A 23,199-nucleotide genomic window follows, 5' to 3' on the forward strand; every position below is an offset into this window, starting at 1 on the left:
TCCACTTTCAATTGCTTCTGTGCAATAAAACCAAGTGCTTCTAAAATGAAAAAAAAATATATTAAATTCCTCTTCCAAGTTATTCAAGAATTCCAGATATTATTAGTTGTAAAGAGAATTGAACCCATCTGTCCTGCTCTAGGACTTTTGATGAGATGCTTACTTTCCTTCACTAGGAGATGTCTAACCGCAGATTAGCTTCCCTGCACGTTCCATCCTTTTTGTGTTACATGTCCTTAAACATCATTGCATGAAACCTACATATGAATGCTTATCAGCATACCTGTTAGGGGGAAAATTCACCCAGAAGTAGTGTGCAAAGCCAGTGATTTTTAGAGCAACGATGTCTTGGTTTTGGTGCTATGAGCCTTATTTCACTCATGGAGAAAGTGAACATTGATAGGGTGAAGTCTAGAAGTTAAGGGGTTGTTAATGTGTCAGAGTTGGATCCAAACCCAGATTTCTGGCCACACCCTCCAAAATTGTTCTGCTCACCTCCACTTTTAGCCGCCGGTGCCAGAAATCACTCCTTAGGTTCCAAGAAGAGGCATTTTGTGAATTATTTCCCTTCTGTTTTCAACCATTACACGAAAAGTGTTATCTTCTGAAAAGAGAAGGAGTTAAATATTTGTAACATCGCCATGCTAAGCGTTCTTTTGTCCATTTTCAGGTGTGCTTTTGGGTCATTGCTGGAGCCCATCAGATACAGAAAATGAGAAAATTTTACTTTAGGAGAATAATGAGAATGGAAATCGGGTGGTTTGACTGCCATGCCGTGGGCGAGTTGAATACAAGATTCTCTGAGTAAGCTGCTGGTAGAACAGTGTTTTAAGTGTCATGTTTTTGATAATAAAACTTGTTTCTAAATTAAACAACAATTTGAAAATATCTTCAGTTAGATTGAATATATTTGCTCATTAGGTTTGGCTTTCTTAGAAAGCCTGGCCTTTTTCATAGGCAATGCCTTTTAAATATGGTTATTAAATACTGAAGCTAGGTAACTTCAATTTGGGTTGTAGGCCCTTGATTAAAACATCAGAAATGAAGTGTAATAGAAGAGTTTAAAGAAGTAGGTTTATTTGACCTCAGAAGGAGAAATGGAAGCAGGCTATTCTAATCTACACACCTATGGAAAATACAATTCGAAATTAATTATCTAAATAATTTCTGCACACAAAAAACAAAGATAATTCCAAAAATAGTTTGAGAAGGGTTCAAACTGAAAACCAGATTTAAATTCAGTTTATGGGCTGGGAATGAAGCTCAGGGTAGAGCACTTGCTTAGTATGCAAGAGGCCCTGGGTGCAATCCCTAATACTGCAAATTGTAATCATCATCACCTCAACATAGCCAGTTTACATCCAAGTATAGCATAGTTTGGATCATTAATGGGCCCCCAGAATTTCTCAATGAGCCCTGAGTTAGAACCAGTTGAACCCTATTGAATTGGGTTGACCTTTGAGGTTCCATGAAAAACAATATTCAGAGAAAACAAAGCTAAAGTTTAGGCCCCTAGATTCCAGCACTTACTTAGTTACTTACTTACCGCTTACTTACTGTGATCTTGAACAGCTGTATGTTAAACTTTTTAGAATATGATGATCTAATCTCTGGGTATTCCTTAGGTTCTTTCTTGCTCTTAAGTCCCACTTAAGTCCCAAGCCCTCTTTTCTCCATGTGGATAAGATGAACTTTATGTGACTGTCTTCCACCAATATTCTGAATGACTAGCCAAAGGAATAAGAGGAGCAAACAAATAAATACTCAGACTAACACATATTGGTGGCTTAGTATTTGAAAGGTACTGTTGTACATGCTTTTCATATATTAGCTAATTTAATTCTCATTATTGGCCACTGTTACTATCCCCATTTTATAGATGAGAAAGCTTAAACACAAAAAGGGTAAAGTGATTTGTCCACAAACAGCTTGTGTTTAAATTCAGCCACATTTAGCCACTATTCACTGCTGCTTATTAACAGAATGCAGTAACTGCATTCAAACAAACACAAAGCACGCAGATTAATCATATTTACATGGAAACACAGGGAGGAAGATACTACTTCTTCCTGGGGATTACCTAAAATTTATGACTGAGGTGGTATGTGAATAGACCTTTGAGGCTGAGAGGATTTATCAGACCTGAAGGGAAGGACTCTCCAGACAGGCCAGAGATTGTTTCCAAAATTTATCATCAATGTCGAATGAATATCAGCTGGGAAATTGTGACCAAAGTTGGCTATGAGCAGAGAAGCTAGATCACATCCCAAGGTGCAGCAAATATTTTAAGATTTGAGCATCTGTTATACTACCTGAGGACAATGGTGGGCCAGAGATGGGTGTGTTTAGAAGAAAGTGAACGTCAGTGAGCCATGTGAGTTGGCCAAATTGTTTTAGTGATTCAAGTCTCTCTTGTTTCTAGTGATATTAATAAAATCAATGAAGCCATTGGTGACCAAATGGCCACATTCATTCAGCGCATGACCTCAGCCATCTGTGGGTTCCTATTGGGATTTTTAAGGGGTTGGAAACTGACCTTCGTTATTATTTCTGTCAGCCCTCTCATTGGGATTGGAGCAGGCATCATTGCTTTGGTAAGAATGTCTTTTTGATTTTCCTCCATGGGAAGACATTTGCACTCATAAACAAACCAAAATATGAAGCTTTTCTTCTTTGTTTAGTCGATATAATTATTGCTATTTTGATTTATTCCACAGCATCAAATAAATTTCATACATCAGGAATTAATGATATTTTAATAAGATAAATATTATTTTATTAATATCAAACAACTATATTTATTGAACATCAACTATTTTGCCAGGTATTATTAGGAGCTTCATAGTTGTTATCTCTAATTCTTACTATAATTGTATAATGAAAGTACTAACACTGTTTTAAATATAAGAAACTGAAGCTCTAACAAGTAAAAGGACTTAACTGGGACTGCACAGCTTACAGAGCAGGATTTGAGTTCAAGGGAACCCCCTGATGCCAAATCCCCACCTACTCTCCAGTGTTCTTGTTGCTCTCTATGTGCTCCAGAGATCAGATGATTCCCTTAAATATTACAAATATACCCAGATCAGTAAGGAACTCAACGAGATTTCTGTAATCAGAGCTGTGTTCTCCATTTCATCTCATCAGTCTCCGAGAGAGCTTGTCTGATCCATTCTGAGTGTTCTCTTACCATCTCTGTTTCTCAGCTTTTAAGGCTAAGACCAAATGTAGGAGTTTGGGGACACTCCAGTTAGAAATACTCCCAAGGATTTAGGCATTATTATTTTTTACTTTTAGAGCATCCACAATGGAAAGCAGGTCGTGGGTTCAGGCACACTAAACTTTGCTATCCATGAGAGTAGAATTTAAGTGAAAAGCTGAGTGACTTCTATACATCATTGAACAAAAGGAATCAATCTACCTGATATTTTCTAGCAAAATAGTCTTATAAGACACTGGATATATTATTTAATAAATTATATTATTTCACAGGTAGTGTAGAAAATAGGCTGAAAGTGACAGTAGCAAAGAGCTCACTGCACTCCACTCTGTCACCCTCTGGTTTTCTTACTAACAAGTTTGTGTGACTCAAGAAAAACATTTAATTCATCAAAACCTGCTTATTCATCTTTAAAGTAGGATAATATGATGATTATGAATATAATCACATATAAAGTAGGATCATATAATTGTGAATATGAATATCATGAATATCATCATGATGATTTAGGGTATTATCCAAGTAACACACTGAAATACACTGTCTGGCACAGAATCCATTAGAGAAAATGTATTTTATCATTTTTTTTTAAACCCACTGCATCACACAAGCTTGACCACAGTCTTTCCTATGGAATACTTTCCAGCTGTGCTGCATTTGATTCAGCTTGTTTTTTTGCTTACATACGTTTAATCTCTTCCTTCAAACCTGTGATCAACTAATATACACATTCAAATGGATGATATGCCATGTTTTAGTGTGTTGGAAACTCAAAATGTTGTCTGGTTGACTTGGTCATGAACAGATTTAGGACTATAATCTGACTTGTTGTCTCAGTGCCCACATTCCAACTGCTCGTAAATGGGTTTGGAATGCTGTTGCGCCATTTCACTAGATCCAAAGTGAAGGCAAAAGAGGTAGAGATGGGCAACATATAATATGTTAGAAACTATTGTAGGTTTTGTATGCTTTTGTCAAGTTTTAACATTCAGGATGAGAAACATGAACAATTGTCATGTATTTCCAAATATAGATTTCTTAAGCTGCTGGGTGAATATATTTATGTATTGGCTATTTATTTATTTATTTTGTGGTGCTGAGGATCCATCCAGGGCCTTGTGCATACCAGGCAAGTGTTCTACCACTAAGCTGTATCCCCAGTCCCTCCTAGACCAGTTTAATTGAAGTTGTGCTGAGATTAACTTAATATTCTATTATTACATTCACAACTACTTAATTTTATCATTATTGTGCTGCAAATGCATATTTCAGGAATAAATTAGGTAAGGAGTATGATAAAACTACAATGTCATTCATAATGACCAAGTGCAAAATTTTAATGTTGATGAAAACAATTTTTCTATCCTTACTAATGCCTTTCCAAGTCATGAAGTTTTATAAATTGTGGACTGATAAAATAATAAATATATTGAAAAATATTTTTACTCATTTTGTATTTTAGAATCCTAATATTTTGTTTGATCATACTTTTGCTGCTGAAGTTTGGGAAACTGCTGGAAAATAAACTCCCTTGCTCTGAGAATTACATATGTTTTTAGATTTCTGATATAGTGAATCTTCCACAACATGTGCTTTTCCTCCATGTTTCTTAATCTGTACAGGGATTTCTTTGAGAGTTAACTTTTACTAGGACTCAATCCAAGTCTAATTTTAGAAAAGGTAAGTTGTCTGTTACTAAGAACATATGTCTTTTCATTTCATTTTGTAAAAATAAAAAGCATAATTAATCCCCTACAGTTAAGTCAAAATGATGTAACATTTATCTAAAGCTTTCTCCTCTGGAGCTACCTCTTCAGTGTTGTGCCTTTGAACTCTCTCACTCTATATTCCACATGGGCCTCTAGTCTTTGCTTCTCTGGTTTGTCTATAAATTGTGCAATGGTTTCTAACTAACAGAAATGAAATATGACCTGATTTGACTTGGGAACCTCATCAATATAATGAGTGGGACACTTTAGTGCTATAGAATGTCGCATTGGGGATTTACTCTGTGAGGGAGTTTTTGGAGTCATTTTGATATATCAAAAACCAAACACTCAAGGATGGGCTTAACATAAACCAAACTTGGACCAAATTCCTTCCTCCTGTGTTATGGTGGGAATCTAGTGGCATATTAAACCTGTCATGTGTTTACCTCTGTTAAATGAATCAATAAATGACAACCTGACTTCCTGACTTACCTAATAGCCTATTCTTTTTTTGTACCAGGGATTGAACCCAGAGGTGTTTAACCATTGAGCCACATCCAAAGCCCCTTTTTATATTTTTTAAACTTAGAGACAGGATGTGGCTGAGTTGCTTAGGACCTCTCTATGTTGCTGAGGCTGGCTTTGAACTTGTGATCCTCCTGCCTCGACCTCCTGAGCCCCTGGGATCAGCACCGTGCCCAGCTACCTAATAACCTACTCTTTATATTTTCTCTTCTTCTTTTGAACTTTAGAGTGTGGCCAAGTTTACAGACCTTGAGTTGAAGGCTTATGCCAAAGCAGGGTCAGTGGCTGATGAAGTAATTTCCTCTGTGCGAACTGTGGCTGCTTTTGGTGGTGAGGAAAAAGAGATCGAAAGGTTGGTTAATTGGAATGTCTATTATTTTCCTGAACTTCATCAATCTGCATAGTACCCTGACTTTTCCTCACTCTGTACAAAATGGCAGATCCATGGTCTGTACTGATCAAAAGAAACATTTGGTCAACAGGTAGCTTCACAGAATCATTCAGATTAGTCAAAGCACTACCAGAAGTCCAAAACCTTAATAATATATTTTTGAAAGTGTTGAAGTTGCTTATTCTCAGAAAGCCAGTTAATGTCAGAAATTTATTTCAAACTCTGATGATATGTGTGCATATAGAGCATCTCATGCCATTCTGTATAATGCTGTTTGCTGCCATCAAAAAGAGTCTATATAAGACAGTACAATAAATCACAAAAATATAAGGGATCATAAGAATCTATATGAATAATTTTATGCCAACAAAATGGATAACCTAGAAAAAAATGGATAAATTCCCAGAAACATACTACCTACCAAGATGAAATCATAAAGAAATAGGAAACGGCAACAGACCATATGAGTAAGGAAAGAATCAGTAATAAAGTCTCCCATCAAAGAGAAGTCCAGGACCTAGTGCATTTATTGTTGAATTTTAGAAAACATTTAAAGAAGAACTAATACCAATCCTTCAAAATCTCTTTCAAAAAACTAAAGAGGAGAGAATCATCAAACTTATTTCATAATGTCAGCATCACCTTGATATCAAAGACAGACAAGGATACAAGTGAAAAAATGATAAGCCAATATCATTGATGAGCTTGGATGCAGAAATTCCCAACAAAATATTAGCAAACCAAATTTAGCGTCCTTCCCCTGATCAAGTGGAATTTATCCCTGGGATGCAAGGATGGCCCAACATATGAAAATTGTGATGCATCACACTAACAGAAAGAAAGGCAAAACTATACAATCATCTCAATAGATGCTGAAAAGTCATTTGACAACATCTAACATCTGTGCATGACACAAACTCTCAACAAATGAACCTCAACACAGTTCAGCTGTTTATTTCAATCCCACAGCTAATCATACTCCATAGTGTGAAAGCTTTTCCTTGAAGGTCAAGAACAAGATAAGGGTGACCACTCTTGCCACTTTTATTAGCCAGAGTGATTAGTATAGAGAAAGAATGGAAAGACATTTAAATAGAAAGGAAGAAGAGAAGAGGTCTTTGCTTTCAGATGACACAGTACATAGATAAAACCCTGAAGATTTTACCTAAATACTGTTAAATGAAATGAACAAATCCAGTAAAGTTGCTGGATACAAAATCAGTATACAAAACACAGTAGTGTTTCTGTACCCTAACAATGAACTATCAGAAAAAAGAAATTAAGAAAATAATCCTATCTGTAATAGGTACAAAATTTAAAATACTTAGGAATAAATTTAACCAAGGAGAAGAAAGATCTGTACACTGAAAACTATATAACATTAATAAAAGGAATTAAAGAAAGTACAAACAAATGAAAAGATATCCTATGTTCGTGGATTAGAAGAATTGAATATTGTTAAAAATCTCCATATTTCCTAAAGCAATCTACAGAATTGATCTGATCCCTGTCAAAATTCCAATGACATTTTCCATGGAAATAGAAAAAAAATTCTAAAATTCATACATAACCACAAAATATCTCAGACAGCAAAAACAGACTTGAGCAAAGGAACAAATTTGAAGGTATCACCTTTATCTGATCTCAAACTCTTGCTACATTTAATCATCAACACAGAATGGTATTGGCTTAAAAATAGACACATAGAGCAATGGAACAGATAAAGAGCCCCAAAATAAATCCACACATTGACCTTCAATTAACTTAGTTTTGATAGAGTCCCCAAACACACAATGATGAAAGGGCAGTCTCTTTAATAAATGGTGTGGGAAAATTTAATATTCATTTGCAGAAGAAAATTTAATATTCCTTTGCATACTATATATGATAATCAACCTAAAATGGATTAAAATTTAAATTTAAGGCCCAAGACTATGAAACTTCTAGAAGAAAACCTGGATTACATTAAATTAAAAAGCTTCTGCTCAGCAGTGGGGCTAAACCCCTAACAAAGTGACAGCTTACATAATGGAAGAAAATATATGCAAACTATACATCTGACAAAGAGTTGATTTCCAGAATATGTAAGGAACTTAAAAACTCAATAGCAAAGTAAACAAATTGGAAAAAAACCCACAACTAGAACAAATAACCCAGATTAAAACTTTTTCACCAAAGAAAAAAATCCTCTTCTGTTTATTAGTGATGTTCAGCATTATTAATATTCCTCGAAAAATTAAAAATAGAACAACCATATGCTCTGATAATCCTACCACCGACTATGAATCCAAAGGAAATGAAATCTATGTCAAAGAAACATCTGCATTCCCATGTCTGTTGAGCACCAGTCACAAGAGCTAAGAAATGGAAATAGTCAATCCATCAACTGATGAATTGATAAAGAAAATGTGGTACATATACACAAAGGAACACTATTTAGCAGAAAAAGAACAAAACCCAGTCATTCACAATGACATGAATAGAATCGAAGATTACTATGTTGAGGAAAATAATCCAGACACAGAAAGACAAGTACCACATCATCTCACTCAAGTGGAATATAAAATAAAGTTGATCTCATAGAAGTTGGGAGTTGAAAAGTGGTTACCAGAGGATGGGGAGTGGAAAGAGGATGGAGAAAAGTTGATCAACTTTACATTGAAAGTTTTAAACAGACTTTAAATAATTGCAAAGGTCATTGTGGATTTTTTTCCCTAAAGCTTCTCTATGTTTGGGGTGGTTTTATGATGATTGAGTAAAACCACTGCATTGTGGCCTGTTTTAAATATTATAACTTGAGCTATATCTGCTGATATGACCTCAAACATTTTCTCTTCACAGATATGAGAAAAATCTTGTGTTTGCCCAGCGCTGGGGAATTAGAAAAGGGATAGTGATGGGATTCTTCACTGGATACATGTGGTGTCTCATCTTTTTTTGTTATGCGCTGGCCTTCTGGTACGGCTCCAAACTCATCCTGGATGAAGGAGAATACACACCAGGAACTCTTGTCCAGGTACTTTGAACTCGTTGATCTAGATGTAATGTTTCCTGCTGGAATCTCAGAAAGGTCCATGGATTACATGTGTGGTTTATTCCTTTAGTGTCTGAGGGAGGAAAGAAATCAATGATCTGACCGAGTCTATCTGCAGAAAAACAATACTTAGGCATTCCAGAGTGAAGAGCTGCTGAGCATTTGGATTGATTAGATTTAATGGTTTCTAATTAACTAAAACTATTATAGCTATAAATTGATGGTTTTCTGCCTGAGTCCAAATGATAGTATGCCAAAAAAATGGAAAGTCAGTGATCCTCAGTTAAAAATTAACAGATCACATGATTTAATTTAATTACAGTGCAAGCTCTGTACCTAATGGCCATATTTGTGAAACATAATGAGTTACGTATAGAGTCAATAATATCCTCAACTGAGCAGACAATACAAACAGACTTTATTGTTCACTTGTGCTGTGTCATGCCATTACTAATGCCATAGCCACTTTAACTTTCAGTGTCCTTTCCGTTAGTTATTCATTCACTAAGTACTTATTGAGCATCTACTGTATGCCAGAGCCATCCAAAGTTCAGAGGATTCAATAGTGAGCAAAAGAAATGTTTTGTGGGTTTTTTTTGTGTGTGTGTGTTTTGTTTTGTTGTAGCTTGGTGGGATTCACAGTTTAATGGGAAAGACAAGTAATAATTAAATAATCGTGTAAGTGCATAATGGCAAATGGCAACATGAGCTTCAGAGGACAAGGAATCGTGAGAGTGAATAGCAGGGTGATCAATGTGCTGGGGTCAGGGAGGGCTTCCCATCCTGTTTCCTCTCCCATGGTCTTTCCTCCTTAGCGGTGGTCTGCACTGGCCCCCTGGATTCTCAGCTGAATGGCACTTTCCCACTTGGCCTTCCATCCCCATCCAGTCTGTCATTCTTTCTCATGGCATTTGCAGTTTTTCTTCGGAGCACTTGTCTCACATGGAGCATTTGCGCTTATTTACATGTGTCCTCACCCCTTTCTGCCCTCAGACAGTAAAGTCTATGAGGTAATTGAAGTAAAAATAGAATACTTGTTTTATTTGAGCTCTCAGGGAGATGGGAAATCACTTCATATAAGATTCTTAAATAATGCCAGGTACAGTGGTGCACACCTGTAATCCTAGCTAGTCAGAGGCTGAGGCAGGAGGGTTGTGAGTTCAAAGCCAGTCTGGGCAAAATAGCTAGACCCATCCCAAACAAAATAAGGCAAAACAACAACAACAACAAAAAACAAACAAACAAACAAAAGATTCCTAAATAAAATGTTTGGGCTGCAGATTCTGGATGGAACAGGTACAATTAAACTACAAAATATATCAAAATCATGTATTTTTCAGCTATAAATATAGCTAAAAGGGCTGGGGATATACCTCAGTTGGTAGAGTGCTTGCCTTGCATGCACAAGGCCCTGGGTTCAATCCTCAGCACCACATGTGTGTGTGTGTGTGCGCGCGCACACACACACACACACACATTTATCTGAAAGCTTATAGTTTGAGATCTACTTTTTTAATATAAATATATTTTTAAGGAAAATTTAATAAGATTTTTATTTACAAATAGCAATGATTAGGGCTGGGATGTAGCTCAGTGGTAGAGGACCTGCTTAGCATACTTGAGGCCTCCAGTTTAATCTCCAACACCACCAACAAACAAATGATTGACTTTATTTCATTAATAGCATCATAATACACTAAAAATATGAACATCTGGCATGTCATTGAGCTTAGTTTAAAAAATTAAATACGATAATACATATTAAAATGTTTTATGAACTTTAAAAGGGAAAGTATTACTATTCCTTACAACTTAGACATAGTTTTGTACATTAGAAAAGTGAAAATATTGAAGGTATGAAATCTCACTCTAAAGTCCTTTGTCTTTATTGATCCAAATGCTTCTAAAAGCTCTTGACATTTACCAAACCAGGGATACCAGTAGGTGGCTTTAGCCTCAGCTGCTTCTATCTGCTCACTCTGTAGAAAGGCCCGCACAGAGAAAGCCCTCCTTCATTTCATTCCATGCGTACAATGAGAGGGCAGAGGAATGCACCAATGACAGTTCAGAGGGGAAATGAATTGATAAATTGAAAATTGAATAATACACAATTCCAGTTGGAAGCACTGAATAAAAAGCCCCCTGGTAACTCTCTCTAGCGAGAATCCAGTTTTATGGTTCTGATCTTTAACTCTCCTGCCAGTTGGACTATGGGCTACTTTAGATTTTCTGTGAATAATTCATTCTTTTACTGAGTATTTCTTAAGTACTTACTGTGTGAGGACATGACATACTATGTTTCTCTAACATTTTAATCATCAATTATGAACTACTTACTTCTAACCTATTCCTATGAGCCTCTGCCTAAGGAAGTGCCTCTTTTGGAAGAGGAGAGTCATCCTTTAGCAGTAGAATCCTCTCTCTCTTACACACACACAGTTTTTTGTCATACTTTTAAGAAGCAAACTATGAAGATTAAGTACTCTAGAGCTGAGTTGAATGATTTAATCAATCAACTAATTTACAATTAGGTTAATCTAGCATATTTTGTGATACACAAAATCATTACTGTTTACATGGTAATTGGGCATAAATGGTAAGTGGTTCACATAAGTGACTGTAATTAGTATCACTTATATTTAGACAAAAATCTACTCTGTAATCTCTTAGGAAAGAATGTTGGGCAACTGAATGGGGCAAAAGGTCTCTCGAGTTTCAGCTTTCAATGATAAAAACAATAACAGTAATAGAAAGTCCCATCCACTCAGCGTGCGCACGGTGTCAAGCACTGAGTGAGGTATTTCATATATTACCACAGGTCATACAGCTGTATTCTGTAATTGGCGTCATTATACTATCACTTCAAAAATAAAGGGGAGGCCACGAAGTAAAAAAATATGTGCCAAATGGTATAGAGCATGACTTGAACTCAGGTCTCTGTGACTCCATGGAACCACTGTTTTCCTGCCTCCAGATCTATCTTCTAGGGAACCACAGGCCCCCTTCCTCCAGCACAGCCTACACACATTGTTCTGCAGCTGTCCTTTTCCCACTGTTCTGTCCACAGGGTTAAAGGGTATGATATTTGGGGTGAAAAAATGCTGCTCTATTGGGATGCGTTGTCTACTGTGACAGTTTGGGGCACATGCATCCATCCTGTGTCATGCACTCTCCTCCTAAGAACCTCCAGGAAGACACTTGCATGAAGCCACAGCTTGCAAAGCCAGGATGAGCAAGAGTTTGACTCCAAACCTCAATTTAAGCCTCCAATGAGTTAGAAAAATACATCCCTCAGGTCAAATCCAGTCCACCACCTGTTTTTACAAAGTGTTTTATTGGGACATAGCCACAGGCATTTATTCCATATTATTTATGGGTGCTTTTGTACTACATGGTGGAGTTGAGTAATTGAGAGCCCATGTGGTCTGGCAAGCCTGAACTGTATAGTACTTGGCCTTTCCAGAAGATGTTTGCCCATCCCAGATTTAGGGCACAGGAAGGTTTCCCTTACTTAGATAGTAAGACTTCTGATAATGGTGGTCTTAAGCCAATTTAGATCATAAGAACTGTCCTGTCTGTTGACCTTTCCACCTTGTAAGAGTGAGTTCTCAATATTTTCTTCATCACTATCATTCATCTATGTGACCAGTGCTGGATGAACTGTTTTTATACACATTTTCTCACTTAATCCTCCTAACAATCCTGCAAAGTATATATTATCATTACCCCTCTGTTCCAGATAAAAACATTGGGGCTTGATATATTTAAGTAACTTGACTCTGGGAGGAAGCTTCTGTTGTGATAGAAGAAAGGGAACAAGGACAGATGAAAAGATCATTTATCCCCATGGATAGGGTGTGTAATTGAGGGAGAAAGCATAAATTTAGCCCACCACCCATGTGGAGCAGCCCTGGCCCTGTTGATCATCCTGATGTATGGAATGGAGAGGCTTCTGGAGAGGGAAGAAGATGGCTGGAAGACTAAGAAAGTCCACAGAGCAACTGCTCCAACCACAAGTAAGAAACAGAATGTGGAGATCCTCTGGGGAAATTTGCTTTGATGGGACACAACCAGTAGGTAGGGTCTGGTCTATGGAAACCTCCATACTGGGATCATTTGATTACCTGAAAAGGCTATATTCACACAGGTGTCAACTTCACCTTGGTAAGAAGGCTTGGCCAATGAAAGATCCTCCATGTGAGTCATATGACTAGTACCCATTCTTTGGTTGACAGGAGGGTTAAGAAGAGACTTGTGTTCCTTCTAGAGATCAACTTGAGAAATGGCTTCATTGCCTCCTCCTTGTCTTTATGAACACCACTAGTACAAGCCAGTATTATCCTGCTTCCAAAACCTGACAAGCACACAACAATAACAACAAAAAGAAAGTGGTAGACTAATATTCTTGATTAATATGGATGCAAAAATCCTCAATAAATACTTGCAAAACAAATTAAACATCACATTTAAAAGATCATACCCCATGATCGAGTTGGCTTCATTGTAGGGATGCAAGGTTGGTTCAACTTATGCAATCCAATAAATGGACTACAACACATAAATAGAATCAAGGGAAAAAAATCACATAGTCATCTCAGTAGATGTAGAAAAAGTCTTTGATAAAATTCAACATTACTTTATGATAAAAACCCATAATAAATATAGAAGGATCATTCCTCAACATAATAAAGGCTATATACAACAAATCCATAGCCAATATAATACTGAATAAGGAAAAACTAAAAACATTTCCTCTAAAATCAGGAACAAGGCAAGGGTGTCCACTCCCACAATTATTTTTTTTAATATTTATTTTTTAGGTGTAGATGGACACAATGCCTTTATTTGTATGTGGTACTGGTGAGCGCTCTACTGCTGAGCCACAATCCTAGTCCCTCCCACAATAATTATTTGATATAGCACTGGAAATTACCCAGAGTAATCAGGAAGAGAAAGAAATAAAATAAAAGGGATACCAGTAGGAAAAGAGAAATGTCAAATAATCCCGGTATGCAGATTATATGATGCTGCACCTAGAAAACCCTGGAGAGTCCACCAAAAGCCTCTTAGAATTGATAAGAAATTTAGCAAAGTAGCAGGATACAAAATCAACATACAAATGTTGCCAGCTTTCTTTACGCTAATAATAAACTCACTGAGAAAGAAATTGGGAAATCCCTGTTACTTGGGAGGATGAGGCAGGAGACTCACAAGTTTGAGGTGAGTTTCAGCAACTAAGTGAAACCTTGTCTCAAAAACAAAAACAAAAAGAAAGAAAAGGGGATATAACAGTGATAGAGTGCCTCTGAGGTCAATTCCCAGTACTGAAGAAAAAAAAAATTAAGAAGAAATAAAAGGGAAAACAATCCCATTTACAATAGCCAAAAAAAAAAAAACAACCAAAAATCAACAAAAATAAAACCTGGGAATAAGCCTTGCCTAACAGAGGAGATGAAAAATCTTTACAATGAAAATTATAAATTGCTGAAGAAATAAAGAAGACAATAGAAGAGAGAAGGACACTTCATGTTAATGGAGTGTGACAATTAAAATGGTTATTCTACTAAAAGTGATCTACGAATCTAATGCAATGCCCATTAAGGTACCAATGACATCCTTCACACTACAAAAAAAAAAAAAAATTCTAAAATTCATACGGAAACACAAATGACCCAAATAGTCAAAGCAATTCTGAGAAAAAAGAACAATGCTAGAGGTAGCACAATATCTGATTTTGTAATATATTATAGAGCCTTGAAACAAAACAGCAAGTTTTGGCATAAAAATATACATGTAGATCAATGGAATAGAATAGAAGACTCAGGAATAAACCCACACATCCATAACCATCTGGTCTCAGACAAAGGAACCAAAAACATGTGTTGGAGAAATGATAGCCTTTTCAACAAATGGTGCTGGGAAAACTGGACATCTACTTGTAGAAGACTGAAACTGTATCTCTACCTCTTACCCTGTATAAAAATCAATTCAAAATGAATCAAAGACCTTAATGTAAGCTGACAACTTTGAAATCGCTGGAGGAAAACATAAGGGGGAAATAATTCAATATATTGGTCTAGGCAAGGATTTCCGGAATGGAATTCCAATAGCTCAAGAAATCATAGCAAGAATTGACAAATAGGATTACATCAAATTAAAAAGCTTCTGCACAACAAAGGAGACAATCGATGGGATGAAGAGACAGCCTACAGAGTAGGAGAAAAAAAAAATGCCAGCTATTCAGGTATCTCAACTACAGAAAGAACTCAAAAAATTCAATGCCAAGGGGACTGGGGTTGTGGCTCAGTGGTAGAGTGTTTGCCTAGCATGTGTGAGGTATCCTCAGCACCACATAAAAATAAATAAATAAATAAAGGTATTGTGTCCAACTGCAACTAAAAATAAATATTAAAAAATTCAATACCAAGAAAAAACATGTAATCTAATCAGTAAATGGGCAAATAAGCTGAACTGACATTTCTCAAAAGAAGCACAAATAGCTAATAAATATATGAAAAAATGCTCAAGATCTTTAGCCATCAGGGAAATGCAAATCCAAGTGACATTAACATTCCATCTCACCCTAGTCATAGTGGTTATTATCAAGAAAACAAAAAATAACAAGTGCTGGTGAGGATGAAGGGAATCCTTTTATACTGTTTATGAGAATGTAAATTAGTACAGCCACTATGGAAAACAGTATGGAGATGCCTCAAAAAAACTAAAAATAGAATACCATATGATCTATGACATGAAAGTAGTAAGGGCATAATCAGAAAAGGGAAAGAGGACCAGAGGGTGGGGGATGAGGCTAAGTGATGGTCGTAGGGAGTGTGGATGTGATTTAAGCAAGTTATACGTAAGGATGTAAGTATGATGGAACCCATTATTTTGTACAATTAATATGTGTTAACAATTATAAGAAAAATTTTAAATTAAAAAGATTTAACACAGAATGCTATTTGGAAGGAACATCCATGATCAGGTAGTCTTTCCCAAACTTAAAGAGATGGCTGAGTCAGCAAGTCAATGGACAGCTTCCCCAGCTGTGTGCAGGAACCTGGCCATTCCACCTGAAATGCAGCCAGCCGAGATGAGGTTGGGAGCTACATAGTATGGTAGTCAAATGCCTGGATTCAAACACTACTAAGTACATGTTGTAACCTAGGACAAGTGAGGGATCTTCCAAATATGTCTGTTTCCTCTTCTGTTGTGACAATTAAATGAAGTATAAAGCACTTAACAACATATTTTGCTATCATTGTTAGCAGTAGAACAACAGCAGTAGCAGTAGCAACAATAGTTATCCTAGTGACAAGCATACTAGTAGCAGTAATGGCAGATTGATTTTGCATGAACCAACTTCTAGGACAATCATGCCAACCTTTGTATGTCTATTATTTAGGTTACCCTTCAACTAGAAAACCATTATAAGGCTGAGTATATAACAAATCCAATGGATTATCCAACTATTCTAACCTACTTTGTGTATATGTGTTGCCTTGCTTCCACATCTTATTTTTCCTACTTTCTAGAAGAATGATGTTCAGAAAAAAAATGTAGTTTTAGAAATCATAATAGTAGAGAGATTGGAGATACTTTATAGAACAAAAACTAGGTCAGACCTTTCCAAGCACCAAAGAGTCATTTAGCTTTCAAACTCCTGTGGAAGAATATTTCTGAGATATCTCTCAGTTTCCAGAGATGACCCAAATGGTAGGAGCATACTGTTTTCAAATTGGAAAAAACACATTAAAAACTATTTCCTTCTTTTCATTTCAGATTTTCTTCAGTGTCTTAACAGGAGCTTTGAATCTTGGCAATGCATCTTCTTGTTTGGAAGCCTTGGCTGCTGGGCGTGCAGCAGCCGTCAGTATTTTTGAGACAATAGACAGGGTATGTAAAAGCCAAAAGGAAAGGCCAGTAGGGGGTGGGTGGGGCGAAGCAGGGAATGAACCCTAAAGGAATTTCTTCTAACATTAAAAAGTATGAGGAGCTTGCAACTGGGGTTGTGGCTCAAGTGGTAGAGCGCTCGCCTAGCACATGTGAGGCACTGGGTTTGATCCTCAGCACCACATAAAAATAAAATAAAGACATTGTATCCACCTAAAACTAAAAAATATTTTAAAAATATATGAGGAGCATATCAAAATGCTCTACTTTAGCAATACTTACTAATTGCCATCACCAGCTACACCTGATTCTAAGAGCTGGAAATGCAACAGTGATCCAGAACAAATGAGGCCCCTGCTCTCATACTCATACTGGGAGATAGGGATAAAGAAGTAAGCACATTCAAACATGAGGCAATATCAGAGTCCAGTGAAGGAAATAGAGCAGGGCAATGTGATGTTGACTGGGACAGGGAAAGGAATCTTTAAATTGGTGCATGGGAAGTGACAGCAGGGAGGGATTCCTGAAAGCTAGACCTCCAAGTTGGGCAAGGGCTTGGTGAACTCAAGGAGCGTGAATGAAGAGAGTGAGCAGGGGGCAGAGACTGGAGGGACAGGCAAGGGTCCCAGGCATATAGGACTAAAAGATCAGGTTCATAAGATTGGATATTTTCTTAATGTGGCAGAAAGGAGGTTTATAAAGCAGCTTGGTAGGCTGGCCAGGATTTTACTGGTGGATCTAGAGAAGCACATTGGAGGTCAATCTAGGAAGTCACAATTCAAAAACAGAAGGGAGAGGATGGCAATATGTTCTTCCTCTCTGAAAAAAAAAAAAAATGCAACAAGCTTAGTCAGAAGGCCTGGGAATAAATGGTACTACATGGGTCCTCTGAACCCTGAGAATATTTTGCCAAACAAAGAGGCTGGCATCTACCTGAGAAAACTGCTATTACTTTATTTGCTTGTCATTTTATTTGTGAGATTGTTAGAAAGCATATAAAAGTAATGCTTTATTCAGTCTCATTTTAGGGTTGTTATATGTTCAAATTAAATACATGGCCCTGTGAAATTATGACTAAAAATTAAGACATTTAAAGATTATTGTATTACTCTTATTAAAGATCCAAGAAGAAAGTAGATTACATCATACCCCCAAGCAGAACTATGGTGATGAATTTCTATTACCAGTCACGAAAGAGGGAAGAAGTTGAACCTGGAGTATTTTGGTAGCATGAGGTTAACCACCCTTGACTGGTTAACCAGAATGGTTAAATTCTAGATTAGACTTTCTACTAACAAAAACAGCAGTGAAATTCAGTATAGTCAATTGAAAGGTGGTAACATCTGAAGACTCTGTTGGCCAAGAGTTAGTTCTTTGTATTTATTTTTATGGATTATTTTTAGTCATATGTGACAGTAGAATCCATTTTGATAAAATCATATAAGCATAGTTTATTTCTTATTCTAATTAGGACCCTATTCTTGTGGATGTACACAATGGTGGGATTCAATTGGGTATTTTTATATATAGTTCTAATCATCATCTAAATTATGTACTCAATGAATACCAGTGGCTCCCATCTTAGTTGATTACTTGTGTGGCCCAGGCAAGAAACAATTTATCTGAGACTCCTCCACTTCTTTACCTGAAAAATAGGCACATCACTTGTCTAGATAGGTTATAATGACAATTATGTAAATGAAAAAGTAAATTAAAATTTCTGCACATTGCTCCCCATAATATTTAAATAATGTGTTTAATGTATAATTTAATGCATTATAACAAACATTAATAATATTTTAAATTAACAACATGGTAATATAATATATACGTATCTCATAGCAATAATTCAATAAATATTAACTAAATGACTAAAATATGTATTATTATATTAAGGTATCACATTTAATAATAATATGCAGTGATATAATAGTTCAAAAGTAGTAGTGATTATTATCATTATTATTCACTATTATTAATAAATATTTAATGCAGAAGCAATTTATCTTTAGCACATCTCTGCAGTGTTTTACCTACTGGTTGTTCTGTTTTATGAGTTAACGCAAATTAAAATGGACAGTAAATGCATATAGCATGTGTTGTTGCTACATCTCTCCTGAATTGCCCTCCAGAAACCCATCATTGACAGCATGTCAGAAGACGGTTACAAGCTGGATAGAGTCAAGGGTGAAATTGAATTCCATAATGTGACCTTTCACTATCCCTCCAGACCAAAGGTGAAGGTGAGTGCCAGTTTTTTCCCTGAAAAGGGTAAACATTTGTTTTTGATTATTCATTTCCAGAGCCATTACTTGTTTCCTGAGGCCTGACTCAGTTTCCAGTAACTGGGGACAGAGATAGGTTTCTCTGGAAGTATCACTGGGTGTGGTGCCATCTTAAGCGACACACCTCATTGTTCTGTGATAATTAATTGTGTAAGTCCCTGTGGTTGGAACACAGACAGTCTCACAGAACATTCAGGTTAGGTCAAGGATATGATGCTCTGTTGAAATGAATGTCAGAGCCTGTCATTCTAAGCACATGGTAAACAGACTGTAAGCAACCCCAGCAATCAAGGCGCAGGGCTTTATCACCACTTCCTTACAGACTGCAGAAGGTGGAGCATTCTGAGGGGGTAGGTCAGAGTGGCAAAGGGAAGCCACTGTCTGTGGCTTTTTACATACTATCTGTAAGCTCACCAGGGTCACTGCATTAGTCTTTAGAGAAGGTACCCTGGTGATATTATGCTTGTGTACCTTGTGCTAGGTGACTATCCAGGCCACATGGTGAAGGAAATTTACAGTTTTCTGAAACTACAAAGCAAGATCTTTAAAAAGACATTCTACTCTACAGGAAAATTAGGATCCATTTCCCCCTGAATAAATTGACTTTGAAATGAGATTTATTCCTCATTTTTAACAGAGTTATCTCTGGTCTCTTTTTCTTAATAATATTTCTGTTATCCCCACAGAACTAAATCCCACCTTGTTAGCCTAACTTTATTCTCATTCTATACACCTATAATGTAGGCATATATGTAAAAGCATAAAGTATAAGTAAATATATATTCTGTTTACATATTTGAAGTATATTTTTATCATTATATATTGCATATGTACCTAAACATCAAATGCCATAATATATGTTAAAAGTGCTTTGTAATGTACAAATCACAAAGTAGTATTCACTCAGTAAATATTTAGGAATGAATGTCTAAATCTTTCTTCATAGTGCCTATTTGGAATCAGCTCATTGTAGCAGCTCAATAAATACTGGTTGAATTGAGACATTGATTTCATTTCTGTTTTATCTTTTATTCTCAATGGCAATAGTTTGCTTTGGTAAAATTCTCTGTTTTGGGGAGCTTACAGTCCAATACAGGCCAGAAAGTGGAAATATATTTGCAAGATTGATTATCCAGTGTGTAATAAAAGATATAAGATTTGGTCACACAAGAACCCCCAAACCACCTTCACACAATCAATATAAAAATCACCTCTCATTGATAAAATATTCAGCAGATAGTTGCAAATGAACTGCTCATTCTTGACCCCAGCCGGCATTCAGTGCTTAGGGCCTAGAAACACACTACAAACACTTTTTAGGTCAAGGTATTCAAGTAAGATGCCCACACACTATACAATATATTACAGCTTAAAAATCTACAAGTCAGTTTGTTGTTAATTGTTGGTCAGGAAAGTAGCATTGTGTGTCTAACTTACTGGAGTTTTTTTCTTTAACAGATTGGGACAGTCTCCTGTAGGTATCCCTAGTATGTCAGAAGTGTTTTTTAGTTAGATTTTGGAACATATTTTAGAAGTCAGCCTGGCTTAGTTATTTTACCAGTGTTAGCACACATCATTATTTGTTGGCTGCAGTTATTAAGTAATTGGCAAATGCTAAAACCTGATCCTAGGCCTGTTTCCTTTTGCTGGTGATGGATGGGTATTGAGGGCTGTGCCGTGGAACATATGTAAACTCGCATGCACACTCACACACACACAGTGATCTCACAGAGCATCCTAACTTATAACCTAGTTGCCTGATTAACAGCACAGTGATAATCTGAACTTTTTAATTTTCTTTTCTTTTCAGAGTTTAAGTAACCTCAGCATGGTCATTAAACCAGGGGAAATGACAGCTCTAGTAGGATCTAGTGGAAGTGGGAAAAGTACGGCACTGCAGCTTATTCAGAGATTCTACGACCCCTGTGAAGGCATGGTATGTGTCTTCCAGAAACTTCTCAACTCATGGGGACAGGGAAATGCAAAAGTGGTGCTCCACTGTCAAACTGAGATTGTCCTGGCTCACACAGATTTAATGACTTCTTACTGAATAGAAGACGAACTCCCTGCATAGTGACAGTATTCAGTGACTAACCTGTCATTCTATTCGCTCAGTAACCACTGAACAATTGAACTGGTGCTGCTGCTTTCACAGTGAACTACCTATTACCCTTCTTTCCTTATGTTGCAACAAAATCATTATTGATTCCTTATGATTTACAAATGCCAAGTATGGGAAAGCTGGCATAGCTAGAAATAAACAAAGAATTGCCCTTGATTACCACTTCAAAAAGCTGGGTTTAAGAAAACCTTTTCTATATATAATTCCTCAAATGATGTGATCTCTTTTTCCTTGTATTTATTTGAGTAAACATAGACTAAAATTAAGAAAATAAATACTGTTAATAATCACCACTTACTTGCCACATATTATATGTCAAATACTTCATAAAAATGATTCCTTATTTTCACAATGACCCCAAAAGGTACATATCCCCATTTAACAAATGAGGGAGCAGAGTGTCAAAAAGATTAGGAATGGCCTCAAGTCACTGTGAGGAATGATCAGGCCAGTATTTGAACTCAGGTATGTAGATGCCACATCTTTATACTCTGCCTCAAAATTATTCTTGTCAGCATCTCCTTGATGCTTTGAGAGATACTTGTTGTGACTGTAGGTTAAATGGCTTCAATGCCACGGGTTCTCAATCATGCATATAATGTTGCTCTGACAAGGCAGAAATAATAGAATTTTCCTTTTCCACAGACATTTCCTTCTCAATTGGGTATTCTTTGCTACATGCCATCATAATGACTCTAATATCTAGAAATATGATTTTTTGATGTAAAATTTTCACATTTTTCCTATAGTGATTTTGATTCATTCCCATTTATGCCTTTAGTTGCTTTTGAACAGCTAAGTGTTATTTGATGCATCTTACCAGAAAGTAAGATTTACTATAAAGCATTTAAATAAGATAGGGATTATTAATTTATCTTTTTAAATAATTTTGAGGTCATTTTTTTGATCAGAAGTCAAAAGATAATAAAATATTCAAAGTGTGATGAACAACTCATTACTCTTTAGTGAGAAATTAGAACTTGTCCACTCCTGGGCTAACAGTGTGAAATTAAGTAATCATGTTTCTACACATGCATCATTTGAGTTTCTACAATGAATTGCCCTACAGCTATACATGATTTCAATTATACGTTGTGTCCTAACAGCCTCACTTCAAGGGGAATTGTGACAGTCACAGTCTTGTCAGCCTCTCTTTTTTCCTCCTCCGTGGTTAAGTATCACCTCCTGATTCCGAACCCTGAAGGGATCCAAACCATGTGATGTTGTTCTGTTCCCTAGGTGACTCTGGATGGCCATGACATTCGCTCTCTTAACATCCAATGGCTGAGAGATCAGATTGGGGTAGTGGAACAAGAGCCAGTTCTGTTCTCCACCACTATTGCAGAAAATATTCGCTATGGCAGGAAAGAGGCGACAATGGAAGACGTAATCCGAGCTGCCAAGGAGGCCAACGCCTACAATTTCATCATGACCCTGCCACAGGTACCCTAGCCTCATATTCCAGAAGGAAACCCAGAAGCCAGAAAGAAAAAATTACACAATAGTACACAGTTTAAAAATTTTGAATTCCAGATCATTAAATTCTTTATGCACTTTTTCTTTCTCCTCCTCCTCCTCCTCCTCCTCCTCCTCCTCCTCCTCCTCCTCCTCCTCCTCCTCCCCTTCTCCTCCTCCTTCTCCTTCTTAGATAGTGTCTCATTAAGTTGCCCAGGCTGGCCTCAAGCTTGTGATCCTCCTGCCTTGGCCACCTGAGGAGCTGAGATTACAGGCATGCCTAGAGTGAATTATTAAATTCCCAATGTCATATTTTTGTCTTATGTGTGGAAATGTACCATAAGTTTTCCCTTCTATCTGAAAACATATTGTTTACATATTTAAAATCTGCCAAGCTGGGAAACTTTCTTCTGAAAATCACTCCTTGCTATAGATAAAATTTCCATGTATTAAGCACCCATCTAAAAAAAAGGCTAAATTTGTCATATGGTATTACTTGTGCAGTGCTTTCTTGATGTCTACAACTATTATTATTTAGTTTTCTTGTACTTAGCTTAAATATTGT

The 23,199-nt window shown here is 36.6% G+C and overlaps 1 protein-coding gene across 3 annotated transcripts in view; it reads left to right on the forward strand.

Annotated features, from left to right (window-relative positions):
• The window catches only part of Abcb11 (ATP binding cassette subfamily B member 11), a 78,305-nt gene that overhangs the window by 14,696 nt on the left and 40,410 nt on the right, over positions 1-23,199 (forward strand). For all 3 annotated transcript variants that reach the window (XM_027946155.2, XM_027946154.2, XM_027946156.2), the window contains exons 6-13: positions 671-804; positions 2,423-2,594; positions 5,682-5,806; positions 8,687-8,861; positions 16,662-16,775; positions 18,905-19,015; positions 20,868-20,993; positions 22,419-22,622. In XM_027946155.2, coding sequence (XP_027801956.1) covers positions 671-804; positions 2,423-2,594; positions 5,682-5,806; positions 8,687-8,861; positions 16,662-16,775; positions 18,905-19,015; positions 20,868-20,993; positions 22,419-22,622 — 1,161 coding nt within the window. The remainder of the gene's footprint in view (positions 1-670; positions 805-2,422; positions 2,595-5,681; positions 5,807-8,686; positions 8,862-16,661; positions 16,776-18,904; positions 19,016-20,867; positions 20,994-22,418; positions 22,623-23,199) is intronic.

Source organism: Marmota flaviventris, chromosome 11 (genome assembly GCF_047511675.1).
Source record: "Marmota flaviventris isolate mMarFla1 chromosome 11, mMarFla1.hap1, whole genome shotgun sequence".
In the NCBI taxonomy this organism is placed as follows: domain Eukaryota; kingdom Metazoa; phylum Chordata; class Mammalia; order Rodentia; family Sciuridae; genus Marmota; species Marmota flaviventris.